A 12,213-nucleotide genomic window follows, 5' to 3' on the forward strand; every position below is an offset into this window, starting at 1 on the left:
TTTGGGAAGAACATGTACATCTGTAGTAAATTGTTTATACATTATTGGATCCATAATTCAATCAATTGTAGCTCAACATTAAGCTGCACATTGTAGTTACACTGTGTTATTGACAACAACAAAGTGATATTGGAATTTTTCATAGGATAACATCAAAAAGTGAGGTGAAATGGAGTGCACATAATTGATCGGCATAACTTTCACACACAGTGTAAGCATCCCTGTCATGGCATGTCAGCTGAACAAGTTGCTTTCATATATTGTAAGCATATAAATCATGAACTTTGGCTGTACATGTCTCAAATGTGAGTTGTGAGCTGAGATATGAAATAACATCTGTGTTGTTGGTATATGAATAATAGAGATGTGAATGTCATTACTGCATCAAGGCAGGCATGCATTTACATTTACAGCTTTGGCAGATACTCTTATCCAGTGCTATTTAATTAAACATTTATCAGCTTTCTAACATCTTCCTCTCTCATTCTATAGTCCATTTAAAAAAATGTGGATGACCTCTACTTTGATAGTTTTGCACAGGTCTCTCTATCGCAGGCTGTAAATGACCATAAAATATCATTTGTATTCTGGCTTCAGTTTTTAATAGCTGAGAAATATAGAATTTAAACAGTTTTAATTATAGTTGTTCATGCTGTTGTTAGCTGCCCTAGTGTAGAGGAGCTTTGGGATTGATTAGTGCTTTGGGATGATTTAAACTCAGTTTTATTTTCCCCAAAAGAATGAACGCTTGACTCTGTCTGTCTGAAAATGAAACAAAATTTGTACAACTTGAATAAGAAAACTTGATTTGGGGTTTCAAATGAACATTTTATTAATTCAAAACTGCTAAATACAAATTTATATCTTGAAGTCATGCTTTACAAATTCAAATTATATGCAGAGTAAGTAAATTCAAAGTATTCACACATATACTCACACTAATTTAAATCTTTATTGCATATTCCAATATTCATTTGCTGTTATGTGTCCACTATAAAAGTCCACTATAAAAATTCAGTATTGTATAAACCTTGCTGCTTTCTTAAACCATTGTTTATAATATTTTGTGTTGTAGAGGCCATTTTGGTGCATACTTTGAAATTAAAGTACTTACTAAATGCTACCCTGTTTTTATTTTAACATTTTTAGTATCTAGTACTTTTAAGCTAAAGTAAGTTCTTCTTTTATTACAGGATTTTTAAATGAAGGATGGGGAGCCTTCTATCTTGCCATCAGTTGTGTGGTTGATCTTGTTGCCATTGCCGACATATTTGTCACCCTTCGCACTGAAGTTATAACTAAAGATGGTAAAGTTGCATTCTCATTTAAAATGTAAAATTGAGACATTGTTGCATGTATATCCATGAGTAGAATTTGATTAGAATCAAATTTTCAGTCAAAATTATTTAACACAGATATTTGATTGATTTATAGACCTCCAGTCTAATCTTATTTTATGTTGTTGACAGAAATTTGAGATATTTATTATGATGGAATTTCTCAGCAAATCTAGTTAGTGATCTGCTCATGGATTTACAATGAGAAAAGATTTGATCTTTTAACCTTTTAGTGCTTCTGTGACCCATGTAGTTGAGGACTTTGTCGCATAAAATCCAGTGAAATCTCTGACACATTTATTAAAAAAGAGTAGAGAAATTAAAGAATCAAATTCTTTAAAAAATGCATCAGACTTGATGTGAAGATTAAATAATGGTAGAAATCATAAATTTTTTTTAAACTGAAAAAATTGTACTTCTTGTGAATAGCAATTTATTATAATGTCGGGTACCATAAATGAATGTCTATAAACAAAACATTGAATGATTTTCCCTCTTAAGGTCTTCAAAAATTGAGTGAGATAGCTTAAGGCTTGCAGAACAATAAGATAGAAAGGAACTAGCCTTTCTAATGGATCCACTACCCACTGATGCAATATTTATTTAATATGTCACATAGTTACACATGATACTCTCTAACGTGACGGTGATACCCCCTCTCTCCTCTACATTCATGTACAATATGTGCAAGTCACAAAATTAACAAAACATATTTCAAAGTCACAAAGGTATCAGCATATTGTATGTCTTTCATCACTTATGGTGATTGGGTTTGAAGTTCTGTTGATTACTGTCATAGATTTATCTTTTCATAGACTGTTATAGATTTATCTTTTCTTTGCATAACTTTTTGTCTAAGTGTTTTTGAATTTTTTTTTCATGGACAGGATGTTTGTCAGATTTATCAGAACTATTTGAGCACTACAGAGCCTCTTGGAACCTATATTATGATGTCCTTGCCGTATTACCTTTGGATTGGATTTCATTTTCTGAAGATGGCACAGGGCACTGGCAACTTTTGAGCTATGTCCGAATGAACAAACTTATATGGCTTCGTAAGGTAAAATGTTTACTTTATGTAATTTAATTCTTAATCTGTACAGTACTTTTTGGGATAGGCACAGGAGAAATTAATGTCCTACAGGTCTGCCTCTACCTCATAAATAATTGCATAACCACATGTAAGTATCATCATGAAAATGATAAAGGTTTATCAAGTAGTATAGTGTGATACATACAGAGCAGCTTGGAAAGATCAATGATAAATTACAGACACATTAAAATTGCTTTTAATATCGATCAAATCCTTTTTGCTATGTAGCTCAAATATGGACAGAGAAAGACAGTATTTTTTTTAACTAAGGTCAATATTTATTAAAAAGAACAATTTTTAAATAATGTCTTGAGAAAAAAATATTACAATGTAAATAGTAAATCACAACAGAATAAAACTAACTTCAGTTTGACGATATAAGGTGCAAAGTTTCATATTTTCCACATGTCCAAATGGCATGCTGTTGAATGAAAAGTGCTAAGGTTGGATGATGTGACAAAGTTTAGGTGGTATGGTGATTTTTGTCTTCTCATTCAATCTTACCTTTCTCATTAAGCATAATTCCTAAATATTGAAATGAAGTGGTAAATGCAGCGCTAAAAATTGTTTGAAACAGAATGAAGATAAAGGTGCTTCTTTACTATGTGGAAGCCCTAAATGAGAAAATATTTTGAATCGCAGTAAAGTACTTTATTAAATCTCTATGACATAGGAAGAGAGAGTCTTTACTGAAAATTAGTCAATAAGAAATTTTTAAAAACAATGGAAACAGCAATATATGTCTTTCATTATTTTGTGTAGTTATGAAAATGCCATGGAGCATCAGGATTAAGTATTGTGAGCCTTAAGCCTCCTTTACCTTCATCTTCTATATGTCAAGTAAGGGTGGGGGCATTACATGTAAGCATGTAATTAATTAGGTTGCATTATTAAAAGATACCTGTTCTCCAACTATACTTATCTTTTTACTACAATACTGCATTCCAAAATACCTGATTGCACTGGGTTTTAGACTGCAATGTTGTATTCAAATGACTTGGAGAAATGTATCCAATTTTCATAAAAATAAAACTCTTTGTGCAATCTCATTTATATTGATTTTCAACTTTTTGTGCCTGCCCTTCCACCCTTAAGCACTTTATATTAAGGCATTTTATTACTATCTGTACTTACTTGAATATACTTTGTAAAACTCATATGTTGAATTGATATCCATTGACAACTGTTGTATTCTGACTTTAGGTTTACTTGTATTTTAATAAAAAAGAAAATGACATGAAACAGAATACATATGAGCAAAGAGCTGCAAAATGCATTTTTCTTTTGATTTTCTCTGTGCATTTTTGTGCTGGATTATTGTATGCATCAGCATGTAACACATTCAGGTAAGAGCTAAAAAAACTAAATCTCTGAAATAGTTCAAGGTTAACAAATGCATGTAGTTTAAACCTATTTGTCTTATCATCAACATGAGGTGTGATGAGAATTCATGGGCCTGGAATGCTGGACTTAAAACTGCTAAGTCCAATTTCTATCACTACATGTACGCAGCATACTTCAGCACCACAACTATGACAACTGTTGGTAAGAAATTAATTTTGCTGCTTTGCTACTGAAAACTAAATAATTTGCTATTTAAAATCCCTTAAGGGAAGCCTTGGAGAAAAGCTTCCTGATTGGTTAAGACCGCCAAATCATATTGAGACTTATTTACAGATGTAATGCAACAGAACCAGCCAGATGCTTGTGGATTAATCGGTAGAGTTTTACTGATTATAGGGCAAACCAAACTCATATTCAAAACACAGTGAAGGTCAAAACACAAGATGATTTAAAAGCCAGGAAGACATCCAGAGAGCACAATAGAGCAAAAAAATAAATTAAAAAAATTAATGCCAGAGGCCAAAACCAAGGCAAAAAACAACAAGGAACATCAGTCAAAAACACAAGCTCCAAATACAAAAAAAACCACTCAGTACACTTTGAATAAACCATGGCCTCATAATGAGGAAAAAGAAGCCATTTGTAAATGTGAGGTGAAATTTGAAACAGGTGATAATTATTCTTGTGATATTTGGAGAGTAGTTCCTGATTGGACTGAAGGGTGAGCTCTTCACTTGGTTACTTGGTGGAATCTGGGAATTGGGAGTCCAGAGCTGCAGATCTGGGGAGTGGCATGAGAACTGATTACAAAAAACAAGACAGTAACAGTCTTTTTTTCTTAGCAAAACTATTTTAGTGATGGCTATCAGAATGTACAGCCAATTTAGCTATTATATTCTTGAAATTGTTTACAACAGCCCCATAAAGCTGTACAATCTTTACCTTTGTTACAGTTTTTTTTTTATATACAGTTTTATACTGTTAGAACTTGGTTTTACACTTGAAACAGGCACTTAAATCATAAGCTACTCCAGGAGGCGTTCAACATGACACCTTTAAATTTACCATAAAAATTGCAAGACGTAATAAAGAAAAACTTCAATGTGAATTTCCATTTTTATGCATTATGTAAATATAATTAATCCATACCTGTTGATTAGGGAAATGATGTTTTCATCTAACTTTTGTAATTGCATCATTATATGCCCACCCCTCCATGAAAAATTCTAGTTGCTGTAGAGCGAGGGTTCATGCAAAAAAGACTGCACTTTCCAATTTACCCTGTATCAGATAACAGTGTTCCTTTTTTGGGTGATCAAATAGATCACATATGTACATTATGCCTGTAATTACACTCAACCGTCTAATCGCAACTTTTCTTTTTATAGGATATGGTGACATTGTCCCCATCACGGTGAAGGAACGCTTAGCAGCAGCAACTGTGGCCATTGTTGGTCTGTTTGTTTTTAACTACATCATTAGTCAAGTTTATGCCACACTTGCCAGTAAAAATGCAACCAGGTATGAGTCTCCCTAACATATTCAGTTTGAGTTGTATTTGATGGGGAGTGATTGCATAGTCCTAAATTGGCTATTCTGTGTTAAATAATTCAAACACATTTAATGCTTATAGGCAAACTACAAACAAAATTTCTAGGGTGGGGATGTCAACATTATTTTGCTATAAAAACAAGTATTTTTTTAATTATACATACATACATATTTTATATATATGTGTGTGTGTGTGTGTGTGTGTGTGCGCGGGTGTAGTGGCGATTCTAAAGTTTAGATTTTAGGGAATTTAGGTCTCATGCTGTCATTGTAAACTTTAACACTGCTGTAGTAACCCTCAGGGATCTCTCACAGGCCTGGGGCCACAAACAGTTGTCTGCGGGCAAGCTCGTGACTTGGTTCGTCTAAAATTGGACTAGAAAGACTATTGTAAAACAATAAAACATAAATACCTAAAGACTAATCTAAAAAAAACATGAAAAGCCTAACGAAATATTTCATGCTTTTACCTGATATTTATCTTTTCATTTTTAATCCCAAATGCTTAGCATACTTTTTAAATTGTTCTTTTATTTTTGTGGTGCATTGCATTTTGCAACTTTTCTTTACATGTTCACATTGTGCTACCGACTTACATTAATGTAAAAGATTCTTTGTCTTTTTTAGATCCTGGGCCAATATTCAAAAAGCACAAATCCTAAAAAACAGAGTGATTGTCTGACTGTCATGTGCATCCTCTGCATCACATGCAGCCAAACACTGCATCTTTTCGAGCTGTGGCTCATGCAACATCAGGGGATGGCATAACACTCAGAGGATAGTGCTGTCTACCCCCTTCTGATATATAGGTTCACAGACATCTGTGATTGGTCAGTGAGTGTCACAGTAAATGACAGGGGAGAGAGAGTGTAGGCCACCCCTTCCCTCTTGAGAGTATGACAAACTTAGGTGTCATCATCTCTGGATGAAAGGTAAACACTTTTCTGTATTTATGCAAAATGCATGTGATCCATTGTCTTTTCCTCCCCTTAGGGTGGCTTTTCAGAATCTCCTTTCAGCCATGAGTCTTTTAATGGAACAAGAAGACATGAGTATATCTTTACAGAATAGAATAACAGAATACATGAGTCTCCTTTGGACAAAATACCAGTAAGTCTTCTTGTTGTTGCTTTGTTTTTTGGGTTAGAAGAAACTGTAGCAAAACAATGCAACCATAACATTTTAATGTATAATAGAATATTAAATATTACCAACATTAATGAAGTTACAAGCCAGATCCCAGTATTATCTTCATTTCTCTACTTTATAACATATTACTGTATATAACGCTTTAAAGTACTGCTACAATAATTAAAATGCAGTAACTGAATTTATATTTATTGCCATTTGTTTCCAAGTTGATAAATGGTATTATCATTTATGATATTAAGAACCAGAACAAGACAGTGTTCTCAAGTATGAACAGTACTATACAAAATGGACAAAACCAATTACATTATTGCAAAAAGTATGTTTCTTATCTACTTTTTAAAAAGGTATGCTGGTGAAGAGAAAATCTGCTAAAGAAGAAGCTAAACATGAATGTAAAAATGCACCCCCAATTATCTGTTCATGGAAAGTATATCAGACCACTAGAACCCCACCAGTTTAAACTCAAATAACCTAAAGAGAGACTGTTTCAGTTAGTTCATATTAAATACAAAAATTAGAACAAAATTCTCTCAGCATTGGGAAGAATTGTAACATACACTGTTACTCTCAACTGATGAATGATATCAATGAGCTCAAATACTGTACTGAAAATTTCAAATGTTTTACAACTCAATTTTGTAATTTTTATTAGTTTTTTACTGACATTTTTCATTTAATGACCTTGCATATACCTAACTCGCTTAAAACAGTCCAGAAAAATACGCCAATATTAAAAACTAATAAACTTAAATTGTAGGAATTCTCAAATATTTGAAAATGTTAACACGTTATTGGCTTCTGTGTTTTGCACACATACTTTTGTCCCTCAGATTTTAACCCTACTTTTTTGTTTGCCCCAAATACTTACATAGATTTTTTAAACATGTATGCATTTCCCTGTTAGCTCATGATTCTAAAAAGATTTGAGGGGAAAACACTTTAAAACCTGCTAGACAGCTACTTAATAGTCCATTAAAGATGATCAGAAATATGTTGAACATTCTGGCTAATATAGCTATCATATGCCAATAATCACATGATTTTGTCCAGCAATTATATATTACATACATATATTACCCATTACAGAATTCTCTCTGTTCAGATTGTGCAAGTGGTTAGACAACAAAAGAATCTCTTTGTTTAGACAAAAGTTGTCCATTAAACAAAAGGCCCTCTGTTTCAAAGTCATGTGAAACGTGAGGGCAAAATAACCAGTTAGCTCATATCAATTGATGGTCAAATCTGTAATCATGCTAGGATACTTATAATGCTCAGAAATCTAAATTTTATTAGGCAGTATATGTCGTCATTAGAGCAGGAGTGCTTTAAAATTGTTTAATTTCCAGTAACTGTTTCCTAAAATCAAAATGATCAGATTCCCAGACATGGTTTATGCCTTGCCTTATCCAAGAGTGTAATACTGTGGTAAGTCAACTTTGAAAATCTATAGGTTCATGTATCCATGTCTGGAAACTGAGATTTAATATAATTTTCAATAGTTGTACATATTGTTTTTTGTTTTAAAATATTGTATGTGTCTGCCTTCACTGTTATCAGGGGTGAAGCACATCCAAGAGGTCCTTTTATAATGCATGATTTACCAGTTGAACTTCAGCAAATTGTTCTTGTAAAGGAGAGAGGAAAGCTACTGTCAAAGGTCAGTTCTTTAAGATATAAGTGTGTGATGTGTGCCTGCCCATACTGGCTTTTTTAAATGGTGCTATATTTACCTTGGCATAATTGAATAAGGAGAGTTGGTACATGGACCTGACATACTGTGAACCTCCATCAAATGTAAATCCCACAAATGTAAATCCCACATAAGCAAAACAGGGTTGTAAAATGGACCAATTCCAGAAATCCTATACTGTTAGGTAACAGGCTTGTCTAATCAATATTTATGCCCACAAAATTTGCATACACCAGCCCATGTTAACCACCTTTTTTTGACTGAAGCCAGATCATACACTAGTGAGCCAACACCTTTAATTTACTTTGCATTGTCGTGCGCATCAAAACCATGTAGTTAGATAAATATAGATATAAATATAGTATAGATAAATATATATGTTAGCTACTAGTAACCTCCATGTAACTAGCTAGCAGCTAACTGAACAGAATGACAATCTCTTATTTATATGGAGGCTCATTTTATTTTCGTTCCTGTGTCTTATTCAAAGAAATAACGTGTTTTATCAATATACAAAATAAGATGTATCTTTATCAATCTCATTGTCAGTTAATCTTTTTAATTTATTGCTAATCAACAAGACATTACTCAGAATCTGACTAGTTCAGTTGCTTATAGATATGTACTCTATAACTAACTAGCTATATAGCTTGTTAACTCACTTTTTCTACCTAATGTTTCTTTGTCTATCACTGAAGTGGAAATGGTCATTTGACAAGATATCTAGTCAATCTAGTCAATCTGTTAAAATGTTTTGTTTGCGAGCAGAAATATCCAACAATGTCAGTTCATATACGGTTGTATGAACGCTGTTTGGTTTTAAATTTCCTCTGTGGTGTTGTTGAGATTGAAAGCAAGAAACATTAGTTAGAATAGGTAACAATAAAAGTATCTATCTTTGTCAATCCCATGGTCAGGTAAATTTTTTAATTTATATTTGCAGTTGTTTAGTGATATCTAATCTTGGTCTATAGCTAGCTAACTCGCTCCTTCTAGCTAACATTAGTTAGATTCCACTGAACCACCACTAAAGTTGAAAAAATTGTCATTTGACAAGATATCTAGTCAATCTGTTAATCAGTTTTACAGTTTACAGTTGGATGCCTAAATGCTCTATGTTTTACCTTTCACAGTTAGCTAGCAATTTATTTTGATGTGTTGTTTCTTTTTGAGCCATCAGAGAATAGTTCATCAATTATTCATTAACCCACAAAAAAAATTGATGAAAATGTGCACGGTAAAGGTAAAGTAGGCTATCAGTGTAAATCCTGTAGATTTGACTTTTTTCTTCTTCTTTTTTTGTTATGCAAGAATTTCTGCTCTTCTCATGCCAAAGCAGCTAATACATTTAAAAGTTAAGCTTGTTTTTCATTTGTTGCTGCATGCAGTTTTGCAGTTTAATTTAGTTCGTTGTTTAAAATGGTATATAGGCTTATTTTTGTTGTTTCATAATGTCCTCCATGCCAGTAAAACAGCCAATGTGTACAGAAACAAACATGGATGGCAGCAGCAGAAAAAGCATTTAGCTAAACACACAGCTACAGCTATAAAATGTCTGCCATGTGAATCACAGATTGTATTTGTTTATTATTTCTTAATGTAAACATATTCTGTCATTCATGAAACTGAAGTTGGCTATTTAGTCAGATTTTCCAAGCCACCTTATACAGTGGAATAAAAATAAATTAAATTCAAGGTATAATGAAAAATATGAATAAGAGGCCATTAAGGTGGAATTTGTTGGTTATTTAAAAATATCCCCAATACATATAAACACTAATTAAAGTCAAATGTATCATTCATTTTTTGCTTTTCAGTGTGTTTGATAGCCATATTATATGATTATCAACTAAAGAGTGTGCCCATGCCTTATTTCTGTTTTATAGTACTTTTTTCCTTGCCTGAACCACACGTTTTTGGTTCTTTGTAGTTTAATTTCATGTTCAGAAAAATGTTTAATTTTCATGTTAAAATCACTGTAATTCTGACTAGAGAAGACTTGTCTACTGCAGGATGTTTGTCATCTTTTACACTCAAGTTTTCATGCTTGTTTAAATCATGTTGCTATTTATCTTTAATGTGCGTCCCATTTTCCACACCAGTTAAATCATAATGAGCAGACCAGTCACCTTATTGGTAAAGACGTGACTATAAACTAACCAGACCCATCATACATTTGCCTTGAAATGTTTTTGGTGGAAATATGAGAGTACAGAATAACATGAAAAATACACATTGTGTGTGTTTTATGTCACTTTTGGAATGTCAGTTTGAATATTAGTTTCATGTTTTCTGTCATTTGTTGATAAATCTTTACCATTGAATACATAGAATTAAAGCAGTGAGACTGAATCAGATATTTGCTTCTTCCCCTGGTAAAGATTGCATATCTACATAATGAACACTTCCAGAATTCATTTCCAGTGAATTCTCATTGATCTTGCTCTGGACCCAGGGCAAAATGTGTGTTACAGTCTTTAAATGTATTAGAAATTTTTATTTCTAAAAATAAATATTTCTAATAAAGTGGGTGCTGAGTGTATATTCTTGGAGTTCTTGGTATTTTTCAGTAAGGACTCATACTAAGCATGATCTCCATGTGTCATATTCTTCCACATGCAACAGTTTTAATATATCCTCATTTTTCAGGGTGGTGTTTGAAGCATACAGTAAACCATTGTAGCTACAGGAAAAGGTTTTATGGCAGTATGTGGTTTGTTGGAAACCAGACATAGATCAGGTTAAGAACATTCTTTTGAAGAACATTATTCTTGTTGTTGGTCTGTTCTCTGGGCTTGATCATTTGATTACAAACGTTTCGTCACCAACCTAGAAGACATCTTCAGTGCAGTTGTTGGTGCTTTTTTCTCATTGAAACCCTGCGTTTATCTATCAATCATTACGACTTAAGGAAATAAGAAATCAAAGACAACAAATCAAATCACACAAATCCGCCAATCGATAATCATTGAGTTCATCTTCCTGTTCTGTCAGGAACTTCCAAAAAATAGTAACCTGAAGAACAACCAATGACAATCCAGACAAACAGACCATGACGCAACAATTCCTTTGTCCAATCCAAACAAACTAATGCAGACTACGATGTACATTTTTTGAAGGTTCAGCCAATCACAATAGCACGTCTTATGCAAATGTTGAAACGAAATATTAAGCCATACACAGGCTTTTGATGAGGGGGGAAAAAAAAGCACCAACAATTGCACTAAAGACGTCTCCTAGTTTGGTAATAGTAGGAATACACAAAGTGAAAGGTGACTTGCTTGAAAAGGATCTCAGAATACCACAAACATTTGCCAAAATTAATGCAAAGGTGCTACAGAACAAGAAATTCTAAACATACAGACGGAGGAGAGAGAACTTTGCTGCACTGCCATGGTTTAGAAGAAGTACTGAAGTCATCTCTGCACTCATCCAGTTCACATCTTGGGTCACAGTTATAAATGTGTTAAATTTTTATACAACTGGCAGTTTTCAGATATCTAGTTGCACATTTTGTGTGGCAGAGTGTGGTTACTGTCAAGTTTTATGAATTTAGCACATTATTCAGTAAACTAATGGAATAGTAACAACATTGAGACTAATTTGAATGGTGAATGAAAGTCAGAATTTGAAATAATGAAAGTCAGATACCACTCTGCTGTCATATCACAATTCAAAGAAAGTGTAGAATCCAAATTGTCTAGCAAATTTTTTTGAAGTCTAGAAATCATAATAAAACTTGATTGATTGTGACACAGCTATCTAGCAACTAAATATGCCTGTGATTACTATTACTACTACTGTTTTAGGCAATGTAACAACCCAATGTTTCATTTTATAATATTTAACCCTTTTCAGATTCCATATTTTGAGCAGGCTGGACAACCATTTATAGGAGACCTTGCTTCATCATCAGTGATATACTACTTTCCCAGAGGAGAAATCATCCAGTACAGTGAAACTATAACACGAGAACTTTTTTGTATTCGACGAGGAACGTGTCAGGTACTGCTGATATAGTACTGCTTATCTTTTTCATATAGGTC

The 12,213-nt window shown here is 33.1% G+C and overlaps 1 protein-coding gene across 1 annotated transcript in view; it reads left to right on the forward strand.

The window, feature by feature from the left end:
• cngk (cyclic nucleotide-gated potassium channel) overlaps positions 1-12,213 on the forward strand; it is a 67,708-nt gene that overhangs the window by 23,135 nt on the left and 32,360 nt on the right. Inside the window, exons 15-22 of the mRNA XM_081719024.1 lie at positions 1,194-1,307; positions 2,225-2,397; positions 3,634-3,776; positions 3,866-3,975; positions 5,163-5,295; positions 6,319-6,435; positions 8,035-8,134; positions 12,026-12,172. Coding sequence (XP_081575150.1) covers positions 1,194-1,307; positions 2,225-2,397; positions 3,634-3,776; positions 3,866-3,975; positions 5,163-5,295; positions 6,319-6,435; positions 8,035-8,134; positions 12,026-12,172 — 1,037 coding nt within the window. The remainder of the gene's footprint in view (positions 1-1,193; positions 1,308-2,224; positions 2,398-3,633; positions 3,777-3,865; positions 3,976-5,162; positions 5,296-6,318; positions 6,436-8,034; positions 8,135-12,025; positions 12,173-12,213) is intronic.

The sequence above is a fragment of the Electrophorus electricus genome, chromosome 8 (assembly GCF_041902795.1).
Source record: "Electrophorus electricus isolate QZ-2024a chromosome 8, ASM4190279v1, whole genome shotgun sequence".
NCBI lineage: Eukaryota > Metazoa > Chordata > Actinopteri > Gymnotiformes > Gymnotidae > Electrophorus > Electrophorus electricus.